At 43.2% G+C, this 20,436-nt stretch overlaps 1 protein-coding gene across 1 annotated transcript in view; it reads left to right on the top strand.

Moving 5' to 3' along the window:
* CFAP61 (cilia and flagella associated protein 61) overlaps nucleotides 1–20,436 on the top strand; it is a 212,286-nt gene that overhangs the window by 12,807 nt on the left and 179,043 nt on the right. The window contains exon 7 of the mRNA XM_084850737.1: nucleotides 3,333–3,465. Coding sequence (XP_084706863.1) covers nucleotides 3,333–3,465 — 133 coding nt within the window. The remainder of the gene's footprint in view (nucleotides 1–3,332; nucleotides 3,466–20,436) is intronic.

Raw genomic sequence — 20,436 nt, 5'->3', positions numbered from 1 at the left:
CTCATCAATGATACTGTGCTAGGGATGTTCTAAGAAATGTCTCTCACATTCTCAGAGTCTCTCAAAGCAGTGCTGACACCAGCAGTATCTTGGAAGGGAGGGAACCCTCATCTCTGGGCTGTGCTCAGTGCAAATAAGTCTGTCCTTAAATAACAGGTCTTGATATATAGGTCTTTATCTCCCACAGTGGTATACTGCTGCATTATGCAGCTATAGACAGGATGATACCATGTTAGGATGACTAGAAAAAATCCCCAACTTTCCCATGCCTTATCCTTTGTTTTATGCATTCAAAAAGCCCCTGTTTTTCATGATGAGAGAACACCACTAAATAACTTCTACGGTATTTAGTTACAACTATGTCACTTGATTGTACCTATGAGCTGTTTGATCCAAATAATCAAGGCATTTCAGAGCTATTCCAGGAGCACTATTAGTATATAGTTATATATGCTACACATGGTATTAATTTTATGCTGTGGGTTCAGCTTTTAAACTGAATTTGGTAATGGACTGAACTTCAAGAGCATTATTATCTGTTTAAGCTGTGTAATATAATTATTGTATATAGTTGTAATTAAAAAACTTTTCCTTTATTTTTGAATTTTTCTTTCTTTTATTTCATGTTGGTATCGGTAGTATTGTTTTTATTATTTTATATCACTACTTAAATATTTGTGTGTATTTTTAGTATGTTATTTGTATACTTTTTATGGAGAATGTAAATGTTCAATTAAAATATTAATATATATAAAATGCATTCATCCATAGTTGTATGGGTAAAGTGAAATCTACTTGTAAATACAGCTTGTCCAAATAAAGATATGTTCCAACTTGTCAATTCAAATGCCGCTTCCCCAATTTGAAGCTGGTTCAAGAATATGAAGGGGGAATTCCACATCCCTCTTCTTTTATGTTTGACTTGGCTTGCTCTGCTGCAATCCTACCTGCTATAATGAAGGTTAGCACATATTTAGACAATTATATGTGAACATGTCCCATTTGCAGATATGCAGTTATCAAAGTGTCTTAGACTATGTATGTACCATATTTCTAATTTTTAATTATCTTGATACTTCCATGAGTAAGTGAGCAAATGAAGTCCAAGCTTCTTTAACACTTCTATCCCATGGTCTGCTATGTAAGACAAAAAGAGGATAAGAAAAGGTACTAGCATAAGGTTTGTTAATTTTCTTAGAAGTTACCCCATCTGACCTGGAAGCTGTTTTGTCTTTGGGTGGTATCCAGTAACACTTCTTGCTGATGAAACAGCTTCCATCACTGGAACTGGGAGGGGGCAATTCCCCTTCCCCCTTGCAGCCCTCTGTGCACCACCAAAATTTGCTCTATCAGGAGACCCTCCAGAACAGATTTTTGAGGGGTAGCACAGGGAGCTGCAGGAAGGAGACATACCCTTGCGTGCGTGGGAGTCTCTTGTGCAACGCTGAATTTTGCCTGTTGTGTGTCTGTGTTGAGGTAGGGAAGTGGCTTGTCATTGTTGATGGAAGGCATTCTGCATGTGCTCAGATAAACTGTGTCTTGTATTGCTTTGCATGCTACTGTGCTGAGCCCTAGCATTGAAAATTAATTCTGAGGTTGACCCATGAAGAGCTTTGACTCAAATGAAGCCCTGAGATGGGGTGCAAGGACCAGTTCACAAGCACAGTGAGATATTGAATTAAAGAACATAACTTGTAGGTTTACTGAAAAATAGGAGCTTTGCCACACTGACAAAAAGTCATAGAAACATTAAAAATGACAAACTTGAAATAACCCCCTGAGCCCCTGAGACTTGTTTATCCATTGGCTGAGCTACCATAACGTTAGAGACACCAAAGCTCTTGCTGAATTCACTTATTGGTCACTTTGTCTGCTGAGAGGAATGTGGCCTGGATTCATTTCAGATGCTCAGAAGACTAATGATAGTGATTGTGTGGACCCTTCCATGCTCCCCAGCCTAATAGATGATTACTTCATATTTTGGCTGTGGAAAGCAGTGCTTGGATATTGTGCAAGTAATCCCTCCAAGAATAGGTCATTCCTTCTATTGTGATAAATGGTCTCTAAGCTTAAACCTGCACTTCCTTCTCTGTTCTTTTGAGGACGGATAAAGAGAAGGGGATGGGTAGCTCCCATCTCGCTCAAGGTAGATCAGGATGGGAAGTAAGAGCAGGAGGTAGTGGTTTTTTTTCTTTTCTTATCCTGCTAGAGACGTGTAGATAAAAGCAAAGGCCCCTGCCTTCTCCCCAATGGAACTGTGAATTCCATTTTGAGATTTCTGAATTCTGTGTTATTCAAAAGCTCAGTATTCATAAATTTGCTTTAAAATATTACTGAGGTCTCCCATGCTGAACAAATAACCATTCAGAACATTCCTCGTGCAGCTACTGAGCCTGTCACTTGCTGCTTTGTTCTCTCGCACTTGCCCTATAACCCCAACCTTGTTAAGAGCCATTGCTTTGTTCTTTTGGCTTTCTCCTGTCTATGGATACAGGACATATCTCATTTTCTTTCCTTTCCTAGTGCCAGTACTGGATAAAAAATTCTAGTCTATAGATCTTTGCATCCAGCAGGAGGCTGCACGTACATGATTGTACATTGTGTACAAGAATCTCTGCCTGCTGTGCTGTGGAACAGATAATTTGTGCTGGGGTTTTTTTTTTCTTTGGGGGGCTTGTGGGGTGGGAGTGGGGAGAGAAGGCGGAATAAGTTTTAAAGGGGGAGTTGGTCTGAGCTAAAAAAAATTAAGGAACACAACCTTAGCCAATCACCTTTTACAGATCTGAACCTTTAGTGCAGAGGAGGGAGGAAAACCTGCCATGTTTGACTTAATGAGTGGTAGGCATGTGAAACACATCACTGATTTTTAGTGGATAAAAAACTTGATGGGAGAGAAGAATAGAGAGATTTGATAAAACGTTTTTGCAAGGGAATTATTGAATCAGTCCAGTATTAATTAAAGAACTGGCAGTAACAGGGCAATGAAGAAATCAAATGATACTTTGTTTGATTAAATCACTTCTATTTTTTACTAAGGAGAGGAGCAATTGCACAATATTGATTGATTGAAAAGCAGTAGATAAGCATAGAAATTCTAACTGGAATATTTATTTGTCATCTGCTCTAACCATCTTTTGTTCAAATTAAGATAATGTTAACACAAGATCCTCTGCACGTTAGACATCTTATAAATTGTTTCTGCAAAATTTCCATTGCCTGGAGTATATTAAGAGAAGGGTGCCTTTGGTTTATCACCGTTGCATTCTTCATCGTCAGAGTCTCAATGTCTAGATTATTTCCAGGTCTCCTTAAAGAGATCGTCTCATCTGTAGGGTGGAAGACCATGATGATCTCACCCCTATCTTTGCACGCCACAATGATATCCTGAGACAAACCTATGGAGAATATTTCCTTGCTGAACTGATAGAAGCACAAGATGAAGAGAATATTGCTGCAGTCTGTGAGGTGAGCCATTGACATGTAGTAAGAATAAGGAACGCGTTATCCTGTTTAACAGGGTAACTGCTCGTTTGATGTGTGTGTGTGTGTGTGTGGTCACTGTATATGCTGGGAGGAACGTAGCCTGGATTCATTCTAGACACCTCAGGAAATACTAATTGCAGAATCAAGTTTTTCTGGGTGTGGGGGCAGCCTGTCATCTTTACATCTCTTGGGCATGGGGACCAGTGCCTGGGTGATGAGGGTTGTCTATAACAGAAGCACTGTTTCTATTATGCAATATCCAAGGCTGTCACAGCATTAATGATGTTGCGCTAGCATAAGCCAACTTTAGTGCAACCTTATTAGTGCTTGCAAGGCAACGGGAAAAGGCAGTGATTTCTCACTGAATTTTGGCAGCAAGTCGCTGTTTTTCCCTTTGCCTAGTAAGCACTAATGACGGTGCACTAGTGTTGGTTTATGCTAGCACAACATCCTGAGTGCTAGTGCAGTGACAGCATTGGATACTGCCCATTGTTTCCTTGGGAGAGAGACATGGACCCTGCACTTTTAAAGCTTAAACTAGGGGTGGGTAACACACAGCCCGTGTGCTACATGCAGTCCCTTCTGCTCCCCAAAGCTGCTCCCTCCACTACCACCAGGAAAAATAGTTGCGTTAGCACTTTGGAGCACTAAAGCAGTCAAATTTAGCTTGAGAATGTCCTGCTGTGGCTAGTTCAGGCTCAGTCCTGAGGCAGTCTATGGGGCAAATCCATCACAGAGGTCAAAAGGCGGGCAGAGGTCAGAAGCATAGACAAACAGTCCAATACAAGCACAATCCAAGAAACAGGGTCTCATCAAGAATCCTGGTGTCAGCAGCACAAGGGACCAGTCCAAGGAGAAGCAAAGTACTGGAAGCTGAAATAAAGTGCTGGTCCAGTACTCTCTTGGCTAGGACAGAGCTGGAGCTTCCAGAGCCCCAGCCGGGACATTCCTGCAACATATCAGAGGCTTCTGTAAGAAGTCCTCTTTGTGAGGAGCTACCTACTCACGAGGAGTTCTTTGTTCAAGAGGAGCTTTCCTTGGCAGATGGGCATTCCTTCTCACAGGGGTTCTTCTGGCTTGCTTTTGAAACACCCTCACCCTCAGGAGCTGGGAGGGGGGGAGTTGCTCCACCTCTCTCTCAGAGCCCATCTCTCCTGAGGGCCGAAGCTCCCCTTCGGTGTTATTTGTCTCAGGGAGCTCTAGCTCCTCCTCTGAAGGGGATACCTCTAGTGGGGGCAGGACAGAAAACAAGCTAAGCGACCATTTTCACCCACCGTTGTGGGCCCTTTGTCTGAAAAAGGTTTCCTGCCCCTGTTTTAATTACACACTTGTGCTTGTTTGGCATCTCTTAATTTTTTTTTATGTATTCAGCAGCACATTGGTGTGGCCATATCGATTTCATTTAATATGGTTGATAATCACATTCATAGAAGTGTAAGTTGGCTTATGTGAAATGGATGCCATGAAAACCACAACTCTTAGTTCAGTATTCCCCTGTAGCTATCAGCTAGGTTATCATTCAAGACATTGTCACACTCACGGCATCCTTGCTGTCAGCAATTTCTTGAATGATTCATTATTGGAGCCACCAGATATCTGACAACATAATTCTCTGTTACCTTCATTCCTACATTCTTTGCAACATTGGACTGACTTGTTAAAAATTTAAAATGATCTGTTACAGTTGCATAATAGGATAAATGTATAGGAAAGATGAGAGTTTAAAAAATAAGATTCCTCTCCATTTAAAAACCTCCTTACAGAACACATGAAGAGAAGTTTTGCTTAGCAAAACTTGCTCAACAGCACTTTCTTGCTTTCCAGAAAGTGGGCGCAGTCAGCGCTAAGAACCTTAGATATAAACAAATCTAGACTGATACACAGTGTCTGGCTTCTAGTTTGACTTAGGGTTTTCATTTTCATAGGGAATTATAAACATGGTCTTCAGGGAAAGAGTTAATCACCCTCTTCTCCAGTGCCACTGCTGCAATCAGTTTCACAGCCCTCCTTCCCTGACAGCATTTGAGAATGCATATAATAACACTGGACTAAATTGCAGGGCTGTTGGACACAGCCCAAGCCCAATATAAAAACAATAATAATGGACTACATTGCAGGATTGTTGTATACCACTCTGTCTTAGCCCCCTTCCGAATTTATAATATTGGAATCATAACAATGTATTTGCCTATGCATGGACAAAGCAATTTCTTAAATGTTTAAAAACTAAAAATTACACACGCAAAAATAAAACTTGGTTAGAAGGAGCAGTAACTCCCATCTTTGCTTCTATCTTTGGGTCAGTGGTGGCTGGTGGCCAGTGAATCTGCTGTGGCAGAGGGCGGGGCAGCAAATGTTAGGTGAAGCCAAGGGGTCACACTAGGCAGAGTCAACTAGACCAGGAGTTCAAAGTAGAAAATGTGGGGTCGGGTTGTTGCCACTGACCCATAATACAAGAAAAAAGCACTCCTTTAAGCCCCATTTGCTATAGCAGCAACCCATTGCACAGAAATGGCACACTGAGGCATGCAACATAACTTTTACATTGGGAATGCAAAGCAAAGGGTTGGGTGGGGGCTGACTCATACAACACAACAGAATTTAGAAATAATTATTTCACAGAAGGCAAGCCAACTAACTTCCAATCCACTTGAGATAAGAAGGTTATTCAGGATGACTGGAAGAAGTGAAATAGTAAAAGAGGGCAGCTCTGGACATGTATAGAATACATATTCGACCTTTCTAAGCAGGTTTGAGTCTAGAGCAACCATATGTAAAGGAAGACCATGTTTCTTTATGTTGCTACATAAAGGTACAAAAATCTGCACCTGCCCAAATCTTTTCTTTCTTAGCATTTATGAGAAGATACATTGGCTCTGGCATCTTCTGCATCTGGTCATCATATTTGACCCCCAAAATCTTTCTTTATAGAAATTGAACACTGCCGGTTAGCTTTTCAAGGTAGCCAAGTCACTTCACGATTGTCTCTTACTGCTGGTGGAAACTGTGTAAATATCCTCAGCACCAGCAGTACCCATCTCCACCCCTTGGGTTGTTTCTGGACGGAGGAGGAGGAGGCATGTGTCATCTGAGTGTAAAATGAAGCATCTCTGTTTCCACTGATCACCGCTCACTCACTAGGTGTCTTTTTGAGAAATAAGTTTTAGTAGCAGGAAGGTTGGGTCTACAATCCTATAGACAATTAGCTGGGAGAAAGTCTCATTGAACTTAATTGGCCTTGCTTCTGAGTAGCATGTATAGGATTGCACAGTGTAAGCAGAGACCGAGTGATGTGTGTGCTCCTTTACTGCAGTATGAAGATGAGAGTGACTGACCTAGCCTGAACTTGCAGAAAATGTGACTTTGCCATCGAGTTGAGTTTTTTCTTCCCCATTTCCCTCCCCAACCTGCCTTTTATAATATCTTTGCCTGATGAAGAGAACTGGAGACTTTGAAAGCTTGCACTTGTTTTCTGACCTTTTGGGTGGCCTAATCAAATCACTGCCTTGTTGTGGCGAAGGGGCTTGCATAACTCAGTGAAGCCATAAGCTATGCCATGCAGGGCCACCCAAGACGGACACATCATGTTGAGGAATTCTGACAAAATGTGGTCCACTGGAGAAGGAAATGGCAACCCACTCCAGTATTCTTGCCAAGAAAACCCCATGGAACGTATCACAAGGCTAAAAGATATGACGCTGGAAGATGAGCCCCTCAGGTCGGAAGGTGTCCAGTATATTGCTGGGGAAGAGCAGAGGGAATTTCCAAGTAGCGCCAGAAAGAGTGAAGCGGCTGGGCCAAAGCCGAAAGGACACTCAGCTGTGGATGTGTCTGGTGGTGAAAAGAAAGTCCGATGCTGTAAAGAGCAATATTGTTTAGGAACCTGGAATGTCAGATCAATGACTCAAGGTAAGCTGGAGGTGGTCAAACATGAGATGGCAAGATTGAACATCGACATCTTGGGAATCAGCGAACTAAAGTGGACAAGCATGGGCGAATTTAATTCAGGTGACCATTATATCTGCTGCTGCGGGCAAGAATCCCTTAGAAGAAATGGAGTAGCACTCATAGTCAACAAAAGGGTGGGAAAAGCAGTACTGGGGTACAATCTCAAAAATGATAGAATGATCTCAGTACGAATCCAAGGGAAACCATTCGACATCACAGTAATTCAAGTCTATGCCCCAACCACTGATGCCGAAGAAGCTGAGGTTGATCGATTCTATGAAGTTATACAACACCTTCTAGAACTAACACCAAAAAAAGATGTCCTCTTCATCATAGGGGACTGGAATGCTAAAGTAGGAAGTCAAGAAATCACCGGGATAACAGGCAAGCATGGCCTTGGTGTACAAAATGAAGCAGGACAAAGGCTAATAAAGTTTTGCCAAGAGAACATGCTGATCATAGCAAACACTCTTTTCCAACAGCACAAGAGGTGACTCTACACATGGACATCACCAGATGGTCAATATCGAAATCAGATGGATTATGTCCTTTGCAGATGGAGAAGCTCCATACAGTCAGTAAAAACAAGACCTGGAGCTGACCGTAGCTCAGACCATGAGCTTCTTATTGCAAAATTTTGGCTTAAATTGGAGAATGTAGGGAAAACCACTAAACCATTCAGGTATGACCTAAATCATATCCCTTATGAATATACAGTGGAGGTGAGGAATAGATTTCAGGGATTAGACCTGATAGACAGAGTGCCTGAGGAACTATGGACGGAGGTCCGTAACATTGTTCAGGAGGCAGCAACTCAATCCATCCCAAAGAAAAATGCAAGAAAGCCAAGTGGCTGTCTGATGAGGCTTTACAAGTAGCTGAGGAAAGAAGGGAAGCGAAAAGCAAGGGAGAAAGGGGAAGATATACCCAGCTGAATGCAGAGTTCCAGAGAATAGCAAGGAGAGACAAGAAGGCCTTTTTAAATGAACAATGCAAAGAAATCGAGGAAAACAATAGAATGGGAAAGACTAGAGATCTCTTCAAGAAAATCGGAGATCTCAAGGGAACGTTTTGTGCAAAGACGGGCATGATAAAGGACAAAGAAGGCAGGGACCTAACAGAAGCAGATGAGATAAGAAGAGGTGGCAAGAATACACAGAAGATCTATACAGGCAAGATCTGAATGTCCCTGATAGCCATGATAGTGCGGTCACTGAACTTGAGCCAGACATCTAGAGAGGGAAGTCAAGTGGGCCTTAGAAGCATTACTAACAACAAAGCTAGCGGAGATGACAGTATTCCAGCTGAGCTATTTAAGATCCTAAAAGATGATGTTGTTAAAGTGCTGCACTCAATATGCCAACAAATTTGAAACACTCAACAATAGCCACAAGACTGGAAAAGGTCAGTTTACATTCCAATTCCAAAGAAGGGCAATGCCAAAGAGTGTTCAAACTACCGTACAATTGCACTCATTTCTCATGCCAGCAAGGTGATGCTCAAAATCCTACAAGCTAGGCTTCAGCAGTATGTGAACTGAGAACTACCGGAAGTACAAGCTGGGTTTCGAAGAGGCAGAGGAACTAGAGATCAAATCGCCAACATTCGCTGCATCATGGAGAAAGCAAGAGAATGCCAGAAAAACGTCTATTTCTGCTTCATTGACTACGCTAAAGCCTTTGATTGTGTGGATCACAACAAACTGTGGCAAATTCTTAAAGTGATGGGAGTATCAGACCACCTTACCTGTCTCCTGAGATACCTATACGAGGGTCAAGAAGCAACAGGAAGAACCGGACATGGAACAACTGATTGGTTCAAAATTGAGAAAGGAGTACGACAAGGCTGTATATTGTCACCCTGCTTATTTAATTTATATGCAGAGTACATCATGAGAAATGTCGGGTTGGATGAATCACAGGTCGGAATTAAGATTGCCGGGAGAATTATCAACAACCTCAGATACGCAGACGATACCACCCTAATAGCAGAAAGCGAAGAGGATCTAAAGAGCCTCTTGTTGAGGGTGAAAGTGGAGAGTGCAAAAGTTGGTTTGAAACTCAACATTAAAAAAAAACTAAAATCATGGCATCTGGCCCCATCACTTCCTGCCATATAGAAGGGGAAGAAATGGAAGCAGTGACAGATTTTATTTTCTTGGGCTCCGAGATCACCACAGACGGTGACTGTAGCCATGAAATTAAAAGACGCTTGCTCCTTGGGAGGAAAGCTATGGCAAACCTAGACAGCATAGTAAGAAGCAGAGACATCACCTTGCTGACAAAGGTCTGTATAATCAAAGCTAAGGTTTTCCCAGTAGTAACGTATGGCTGTGAGAGCTGGATTATAAGGAAGGCTGAGCGCCGAAGAATCGATGCTTTCGAACTGTGGTGCTGGAGAAGACTCTTATGAGTTCCCTGGACTGCAAGGAGGTCACATCAGTCAGTCCCAAAGGAAATCAACCCTGAGTGCTCGTTGGAAGGACAGATACTGAAGCTGAAATATTTTGGCCACCTAATGCGAAAACTCCCTGGAAAAGACCCTGATGCTGGGAAAGATTGAAGGCAAAAGGAGAAGGGGACAGCAGAGGATGAGATGGCTAGATAGCATCACTGATGCAATGAATATGGACTTGAGCACGCTCCGGGAGAGAGCACAGGACAGGAAGGCCTGGCGTGCTATGGTCCATGGGGTCACGAAGAGTCGGACACGACTGAACGACTGAACAACAACAACAAATTGAGGCATTATTACACCAATATGGATGTTTGAATTTTGAAAAAATGAAATGGCCCCCCACTCAAAGAAATTGATTTTTAAAAAATACAAAGGACCCCAAGCACAATAAATTGATTTAAAATTAAAATGCCCACAAGCACCAGAAATGGGCTTCCAGGAATTATCTTTAAAGCAGCAACAATAACAACAGACTCTCCCCCCACCCCCTGCCCTGAATGAAAGCAAGAAAAAAAAAGTTTACTTATGGTTTGCTGGCCTCTTATTTATTTTATTTATTTACAATTTTTATATATTGCCCCACATACAAAATTTGAGAGCAGTGAACAACAGATAAAATAATAAAATATGATAGTAAAACAATTAAAACATTTTAAAAGAAACAGATTCCAAACTTAATAAACTGCAGCTGGTCACTCAGGGAAGGCCTCTTGAAAAAATGTCTTCAAGAGGCGCTGAAAGCAACACAACGTTGGCGCATGCCTGACCTCCAAATGCTGGGAGTTCCAAAGAAAGGGGCCACCACACTGAAGGGTCTTCTCCTGGTAGACTCCAGTCGGGCCATAGGTCCATGTGGAACCACCTGGAGCAAGCCCTCTGGTGACCTCAGTGACCGGGCAGGTTGGTAAGGGAGAAGGTGCTCTCCCAGGTATCCTGGTCCCAAGTTGTTTAGAGCTTTGTACACTAGTACTAAAACCTTAAGCCTGGCCCGGTAGTGAATAGGCAGCCAGTGCAGTTCCCTCAGCAAAGGAGTTACATGCTGAAAAGGGGCAGCTCCTGACAACAGCCGAGCTGCTGCATTCTGCACTACCTCCAGCTTCCAGACCAGTCTCAAGGGCAGCCCCACAGAGAGTGCATTGCAGTAATCCAGTCTTAAAGTTAATAATGCCTGTACCACTGTGACCAGGCTATCCCCATCCAGGAGAGGCTGTAGCCGGTGAACCAGCTGAAGCTGGTAAAATGCTCTCCGAGCTGCTGCAGCCACCTGAGCTCCCAATGACAATGATGGATCTAGGAGTACCCCCAGACTACAAACCTGATCTTTCATGTGGAGTGCAACCCCATCTAGAACAGGCAGTGAGCCTCTCTCCCAGACCTGGGAACCTCTCACCCACAGGGCTTCTGTCTTGCCAGGATTCAGCCTCAGTTTACTGGCCCTCATCCGGCCCATTACTGAGTCTAGGCACTGATCCAGGACTTGCATAGCCTCTCCTGATTCAGATATTACAGGGAGATGGAGCTACATGTCATCAGCATACTGATGGCATTTATCTCCAGATCCCTTAATGACCACTCCAGCAGCTTTATATAGATGTTAAACAACATTGGGGATAAGATGGTACCCTGTGGCACCCCGTAACTCAATTGCCAAGGGGCTGAGGAATAGTCACCCAATGTTACTCTCTGAAATTGGCCCCATAGGTAGGACCAGAACCACTGTAACACAGTGCATCCGATACCCATCCCACGGAGTCGATCCAGAAAGGTACTGTGGTCAATGCTATCAAAAGCTGATGAGAGGTTGAGCAGAATTAACAGGGATATACTCCGCCTGTCCTTCTCTCAATAAGGGGAATCCATCAGGGCAACCAAGGCTGATTCAGTCCTGGAACCAGATCAAAACCCAGACTGGAATGGATCTAGATAATCAGTATCCTCCAAGAGCACCTGCAGTTGCTCTGCCACAACCCTCTCTAGTACCTTCCCTAGGAAAGGTATTTGTGACTAAGCGGTGGTTGTCTAATACCATTGGGTCCAGAGTGGGCTTCTTCAGGAATGGCCGGACTACTGCCGCCTTAAGGACAGCAGGGACCACCTCTTCCTGCAGGGAAGCATTTATCACTCCCTGGACCCACCCAGTTATACCCCCTTGGCTAGCTTTTATTAGCCAAGAGGGGCAGGGATTGAGAGGGCATGTGGTCAGTCGCATGGCTGCAAGTACCTTGTCCACATCTTCAGGCCGCAGGAACGGGAACTGACCCCACAAAATCAGGCAAATGGTGGAATCGGACACCTCAACTGGAACTGCTATAACAGCATCATGTTTGCTGCAGAGACAAGCGATTTTGTCCTCAAAGTGTGATGCAGAAAGGTCACAGCAGGTCCTCAACGGGGCCAGGACCCCATTTTCTGGGGAGGGTGTTAACAGCCCCTAGACTACCCGAAAGAATTCTGCTGGATGGCTACTCAAGGACACAATGGAGGCAGCAAAATAAGCCTTCTTTGCTGCCTGTACCGCCACACAGTAGGCACAATTATGTGCTCTAGAGCATGCTTAGTCATCTTTGCTTTGAGCATTACGCCATTTATGTTCTAGCTGACATCCAGCCTGTTTCACTGACCACAGCTCTCCAGTGTACCAAGGAGCAGAGCGGGCTCTACAGCACTGGAGAGGGCCCTCAGGTGCAATTAAATTGATGGCCCTTCACATCTCACTGTTCCACAGTCAGGCTAGGGCCTCGGCTGGTTCATCAGCTCTCTTAACTAGTAGGTGGTACACCAGCAGCATCCCCAATCTGCCTCTATGGCCCAACACCAGGTGCAACCCCTCAAGGCCTGCTCCATGGTGGAATGGTTTCCTGGTGATGGAGACGGAGCTTCTGTGAACCACAGCAACTCCCCCCTCCCCGGCCCTCCAACCTGGGTTGGTGCTGCACTGAGTACCCAGGTGAGCAGAGCTGAGTCAGGTCAACTCCATCCAGGTTGGCCTTCTCATCCACGCTTAAATCATGAATGAGTGTGGTCTTGTTGTGGACCGACCTGGCATTAAATAGCAGCACTGCAAGACAGGAGGGCTCAATGGATGAACTACCAGGCACATGAGAGCTAGACAAAGGGGGTAGAAGCGGAACAGTGAATAAATGTCTGTGGCCCATTCTATTTTGATGTTCCAACCCCCTCCTCCTGCCATATCTCCTTCTGCCCCAAGTCACTGGGATAGTGGTGTTCTCTTGATCCTCTTCTCAGCAAACAAAGGTAAATAAAGAAACGTTGCTTTGCAATTTCAAATGCAAAGTAACACAAATGCAGATTTGGGGTGGGGGAGGGTTGTGGGGAACAACCTCCCTCCCACTTATATAAATTCCCACTGCCACTACTTTGGTTGGGGTGGGGTGTGCGCTGCTGTTTATCCTCATGTAGGGATGGATCAATCTATTTCCGGTACATGTCAGTTTCACATGTGCTCAATCATAAGTTTGTCCTGTATTGTTTCCTCTGATTTTTTTTTAAAACACATAATTAAATTGTATGCATTTCCCCTTAAAATACATATTTTAATATATTTCCCTTAAAATATGCAATTTTGAGCTGAAAACCACATTCCAGAATTCAGAGAAGTGCACAGTCAGAAGGATAACTGCATTCCTATCTGTGTATTAGTACAGGACATGTGAATTTTAAGCTTTGCTTAAAAGCGTGGACCAAACAAAATTCTCCGGCATCCCTCTTCACAGCTAAACTACAATCCTGGACTTTTCCATTGTTTCCTTGAGCGAATGCCATTTGCCCCAGTGAGACAAAAAATGTAATATCAGGAAGTCATGTCTCCGGACAATGGAATTATCAATCTAGATTTGGGACACATGTTGCTTATGATTGAAAAGCAGTTGCAAGCCAGTTGCTCATTCTAGTTTTGCAAAAGCAGCTGTGGCAGGGACTCTGTTATGGATTGCATTAGCGGGAAATTATTCCTTCTTTTAAACTTTCCTAAGAATGAGGTAAGTGCAGGGAAGAAGATTTGGGTGGGAGACTGCCTTCTTGGTGGATGATCATCAGGGCTTTGCCTACTGCTATGGAATCACTGCAACAATTTAATTATCAGTCAGTATAACCAATTAGAAATTGGCACAGTAACAGATAAGGAATTGTTATGCTAGCATTGAAAAGGGCAGCAAAATTCCCTAATACATTTGCATAGGTTTTAAATATTATTCTACTAAAAGCAGTAACTTTATTTATAAATCTCTTCTCAAATTTAAGACAAAGGAATTGCTGTTTTTGAGTGTTAGGGTATGTGGGCCATAATTTGTTTATCTTAAGATCAGAGAATATTCACCAATCCAAAGGGTTGAAAAACACTGCCACAGATCATTTGGAAAATCCTCTTTTATTTAAATGACATGTAGTTTGCTTACAGTTTGATTTCAGGTAATCATTAAGTACCATAAAAATTTGTTGAGATGCTTATCTTACAAACATTGCATTTGTGTCTGACAATTATCAGTAGAAGCCCAAGAAAATCCATGTTAGTCCTTCCTAGGTTCATCAACACTGTAGATTGGCAAAGCGCTGCTATGTGGGCCAAGATCGATGTCAGTTTGCCCTGTAAAGAATGAAGCTGGCAACTTCTTTTTGCACATATGGCAGATGGATTGTTTAATCAGCTTCTGCTGAGCTTTGGGCCTAAAATTACATAGGAGCCAGGAAACTGCAGGGCTCCAGCTTTGTTCAGCTAAGCAAACAAATGATTGGGAATGGGGGGGGGGGCGGGAGCTATATGTGTTCTTACTTTTTATCGAAGTATTGATGCCAGCTGTGTCAATCCAGGTCTTTAGACCAAATATTGGTTTAGTACCAAGAGGAATACTTGGAAGGCTATTTTTGTCTAATGTTATTAGTCAGTACAGTTTATATGATGCTAAAACAACAAGGTTTTTTCCCTAGTGCTATGACTTCTGTGTGTACTAAGGCTCAAACTAAATGTGATGCTAAACTTGCAATCACAGATTTTTAAAAAAGCCAGGCATGATTTGTGTTGGGATCACAGCACACAGGGAGGAGAGTGAGAGGAAGACATTAAAACAGCATGCTTTGGTCTCAACAAAAATAACCCCCCACCCCCCATGCCTCCTCTTATTTATTTTTTAACTGACGTGATGGCAAGTGATGTGTGTAGCATCATGTCTGGCATTCTGTGAATGTTACATCCTGATCTTAAACACGTTTATTTGAAAGTTGAATCACATTGATTTTAATTGAGGCGATTCTAAGCATGTTTAGCAGGGAGTTACATTTCAATAATCATGCTTAGAATTGCATTCTAAGCAACTGTGCTTTTCTTGTTTGTACTATAATTTCAAGAAGATTCTAATGTTGGAGATCATCATTTGTAGCATGTACGTATTTGTACTTGGCAAATATAAACACTGATATTAAAATAGGTGCACCAGTATCATGGGGGGAGCAATCCTATGGCCGCTAGTCAGTGGCTAGACGGCCATAGGATATGTGGTTTTCCAGGAACCAACCTGGGGGCCCGTGCTCTGAGGTCAGTTCCTGGAGAACTGACCTTCCCCCCCTTTTGTGCTGCCTCATAGGCAGCGCAGAATGGCCCCACGCTCCATGCTCAGAAGAGGAGCGCAGAGTGGCCAAAACGAGGCGTTCCAGGGGGCGTTCCGGGGTGGGGAAGGTGGAAATGCTGGTACGACACATCTTATATGTCGTACCAGCAGCCTCCTTCCCTGCTCTGCCTTCCTGCAGCTAGACAGCTGAAATCGGCTGTATAGCCGCAAATGCAGGGCAGGAGAAGCATGGAGGGAACGATCCCCTCTGTGCTTCTCCTGCCCTGCATTAGATAGGCGGCCGCCTCCAAGTTCAGAGGCGGCCACCTATCCCCATAGGATTACGCCCTAAATTAAATAACTTGGCAAATAAATTAAAATCCCAGAATGTCTGTAAACAGAGAGTACTTGTAACATCATCAGTGTACACATATTTTACAGAGTAACATAAGCAGAATTGCTGGACAGAGCTTACAATCTGACTTTTGTCAGTGGCACAGAAAAAAGAAGGAAAGGGGGAAAGGGTACGTCCAGTTGGGAGAGGGAGAACGCAGCCTATGTGCACAATCCTTCAGTAGAACCCCACCTTCATCAGGACAAGGGATGGATGAATCTGTCTGTTTCCGTTCCTACAACTTCCGAAGTTTTTGAAAAGTCAATTTGGTCCCATTTTCACATCAGTTTGCAATTTTTTTTTGTTAAAGGGTAGCATGAAAATGCATACACATTTTTGTGCACATTACTCCCAATATACACATTTTTGTATGCATTTCTCTTAATGTATGCATTTTGTAGCCATTTCTCCTAATGCATTTTTGTGCACAATTTCCCCTAATGTATGTATTTTGTATTTAAAAGGTTTTGAAGAACTGCATCGCAAAATTTGGAAAGGTGCGAAAACCAAGGGTATTGCATTCTAGTTTGCATATTAGTTCAGGATCAGCTTGGAGTCACAAAGTAGTGAGCTAGCTTTCAAGTTTCACAGAACTCTTCCTGAAGTTGGATGTTAAACAAAAAACTAGTGTGTGGGGACAGACAGAAGAAAAAAATATATTGTTGGTACAGGGCGTATTTATTAATTTATGTATTTAAAAAACTTATATCCTGCCTATTTCTCTGAAAGGGAACTCAAGGTGGCAAAGAAAGTAAACAATATTTAAAATAATCTTAAAATTCCAAATAAATAAACAGTAAATTTATAAAAACAGTAGGGTTAAAAATACTCAAGGGAGGACTTCTACTCCCTCCATTCCCAGATCACATTCTTGTCCAGGATATCAGGGGGGTGTCTCCACAAGTGATTTACTGCGAGTTTGCTGCACTTGGAGGTCATTCAGGGCACATGACATTGTGGCCATCCTGCAGCCACCCCAGAGTTTGCGCTGAAAAACCGGTTTTTCTGAGACTACTTTGAGTCCGATTGTTTTCCTTAATTTGGCTTGAGTACGTTCCTGTTGTGGTGTGCACCAACCTTCTGCATTTACTTTGGCATAATAGCCCTGTCCAGGGGTGTGTCTTTCACCTGGCTGTGACCTCACTGACCCCATCAAGGGGTGTTTCCCCAGTGTTTTCCCCACCAGTGTTTCCCCTATGCTTCCGCCATTTCACAGATGGCCATCAGAGTTCTGAGCTACCTCAGGGTATTTATTTCACCTTGCCTACCACTAAGCTCTAGTGGCCATCCCCGCAAAGTATAGGTGTGTTCTGGGCAGCCTCTAACTTTTTTTTAAAAAGTAAAGCATAAAAGTGCAACATCGAAATAGTGCATTCGCGCTACATCATAAACCCAAAGTAAGCGCTCCAGGTTCACCAACCACAGCTGCCTGTAGACTGTAAACTGTATCAATCTTGGACATTCAAAGTTGTTACGGTGTGAGGGGCTAAAAGTGCCATGGGGTGAGGAATACATATACTTGGTGAGATTGCCGTTCCCAAGGTAGTTACTGGGGAACCCGCAATTGCACATTTAAAAGATATCCCTATCGCACTATAATAAAATAGTGCGTATGTGTAGCAATACCTATCCCCCCATAGCACTATACAACTATAACACTACCGCAAAATAGCACATTTGAATGGGAGTGCCTATTGCGGCTATTCCGCTACTGCAGTTTTAGACGGACAGTAAAAAAAAAAAGGGAGGGGAATCGGGCATAGGTTGGGGAGGCAGGCGCTAAAACACACTGGCCAAAGAAAGCAGAAAGGGCAGAACAAGGTGAGAGTGGGAGGGAGGGAACAGGCTTTCTAAGTGCTGATGTGGATGAGACTACCAGGTAGCCACCCAAATAATTCAAGGTATACTGCCATGTGACCTGCCAAGAACCTCAGGCTAGCTTTGGGATAATCTAGGCTTTCAAGCCCTGTGCATCCCTAGACAGAGCAGATTCGACTCCAGTAAAGACTGCAGCACAGTGGAGAGCGACTAAACCCGCTGCCATGGAGATCCCCCCACTCCCCAGGCTGAGTGTATGGCATGAAACATCAGTGTGTCCAGCTACTAGTTGGGACAGGTCCATGGTTATCATGGCAGCCATAAAATCCTGAGCCACATCCAACAAGGCAGTCTCTGCATGGGCATTGAAATTACCCAGGGCAATAAACCTGGAAACTTCAGTGCCACCATTGAAAATCACCTCCCATCAGCTCAAGCAGGAAGACTCTTGGACAGTGGGGTGGACAGTCTACCAACAGAATCCTTGTCCTGTCCTAGATCAACAACCTCAGATGTAAGCACTCAAACCCAGTAGACTGTTGGTCAGGACACCTGAAAAGAGCAATGATATAACAATAGACAATGGCACCCCCTTCCCCACCTTTTGGGTCTATGCTACTGTGTCAGGTGGACATACTTGTGCCAGATAAACTCCACCACTCTTATCTGCCCATGTCTCAATGATATATGCAGGTCAGCACTCTGTTCCAGAACTAATTAAATCTTAAATCATAACATATTTCCCTTTCACTGACTTGGCGTTAAAGAGGAAGATGTTAAGACCCAATGGGAAATCAGTATGGCAACCTGGGAAACCTCAGGTGAGTGAAAGATCAGATGAAGAAATCAGCCTCAAATGCCTATAACCTCACCACCTGATCTGGCTTGTCAAATGCCCATCACCATTTCATCCACTATCCCAAATGCTCTAGATGGTAAACACAGCCTCAGGACCAACCTCAAACCTCCCCGCCATCACCCTGACATATAGTAGCTCTCAAAAAAGCTCTCACAATAAGCCAAAAATCAATAAAACAGCTTCCATGCACATAATTCTAATAAAGCAGGATGAAGTTGTTAACATAGTACTGAACCAAAATCAAAGTAGGGTGCAGCCCAATAGAATAGGAAAAGGAAGTCACACCATACCCGGTGTGTTAGAAGCCCATCTACAATGTAGTGATTCAATAAGTTATTTACAGGTTAAGGCTGTAATTCTATACCTACTCACCCAATGGAGCTTACTTCTGAATAGTCACATATAGGTTTGCACGGTTAGGCTGTAATCCTGTGCACACTTACGTGGGAACAATTCCCATTGAACATACTGGGACTGACTTTTGAGCAATATGTACAGAATTGCATTGCAAGTTCATGCCAAGCGAAAGTATTTCATGTTGCACTAGTGATCCTAGAGGATACTGCGCTACACAAGCTCCATTGAAATGAGTGGGAGCTGCACAAGAGTTCATATGGAAAAGTGTATTTAATTTGATACATGAATGGGGATGGACTTCTGTATATTCATCTAACGTTTGAAATGTAATCATGGACAAAACTAATCCACAGGTGTGGAGCATAATTAGAACATTGGTTGCAATTATATTCTTCCCACAGAAAGCTGCAGTTGATTCACTGCTTTTGCATCTTCAGACAGCTCCAGTATTATGAACATTATTTAGAGCAGTGCTCAGCTGCAGACCAGTGGTCATGAATTTCATGGGTCACAGGCAGGCAGCTTTCTAAAGAGACCTTTTTGTTTTGTTTTGTTTTGTAGAGCATGCCTATTTGAGGATGCCTTCAGGTGGCAAAATCAATTTGCAGTCTGTTTGCTCTAAAGGAAAAGGGAATCATCTTTTCTGAGCGGGGATGCTTTCTCTCTATGAAGCAGACAGACAGGCACACACACACACACACAAAATATGATCCCCTTTCCTTCAGAGTAAATAACAACTATACCAGTCAGTGTAGACAGTGTAGACCGAGCTGGCCAGACCACTGGTCTGGCTCAATACTATGTATTTATTATTGTATTTTTATACTGCCTATCTGAAGCCAACCAAGGCAATTTACAAAAAAGTTCAGAAAATAATAAAAATATAATAAAACAGTAAAAACTGCCCTTAAAACCGCAATGTTTAAAAAGCCAAGTTAAAAGGATGTGTCTTGATCCCCTTCCTGAATGCAGAGAGAGTGAGGACCATTCAAAACTCCAAAGGGAGTGCCTTCCAGACTTTGGATGCAACACAGACAAATTCCCTTTTCCTGATGCCCAACAAGTGGGCCAGTGCAAATTTTTCAGTATTGGGGTGATGTGATCATGATATTGTGCACCGGTTAGCAAGATAGATGCCACATCTTGCACCAATTGAAGCTTCTGGTAGCTTTTCATGGGAAGCCCCACACAGAGCACATTGCAGTTGTCTGACCATAATGCAACCAGGGCATCATTAACTGTTGCCAGATCAGACTGACTCAGGAACAGTCATAGCTGGCACACTAGACATAGCTGTGTAACCTCACCACTGCTGCCACCTGAAGATCCAAGGACATAGTAGATTCTAGGAGCACTCCCAACCTATGAACCTGATCTTTCAGGTGGAGTGCAGTCTCATCCAGTATAGGTTGAATTCGTGAGCTGGGCATTCTGCTGATCTATAGTGCCTCTGGTTTTTCTGGATTTAATCTCAGTATAAGGCAGCTTTCTATATTCCTGTGTCAAATACACTTTAGAACATCAGTTATACTGTATTCTGGGGAACTTTAGAAGCTTAT

Source organism: Heloderma suspectum, chromosome 4, assembly GCF_057233095.1.
Source record: "Heloderma suspectum isolate Gila_16-S chromosome 4, 16-S_ref, whole genome shotgun sequence".
Classification (NCBI taxonomy): domain Eukaryota; kingdom Metazoa; phylum Chordata; class Lepidosauria; order Squamata; family Helodermatidae; genus Heloderma; species Heloderma suspectum.
Note: the sequence above shows the minus strand (reverse complement) of the source record. Positions and strands in the feature narration are given on the sequence as shown.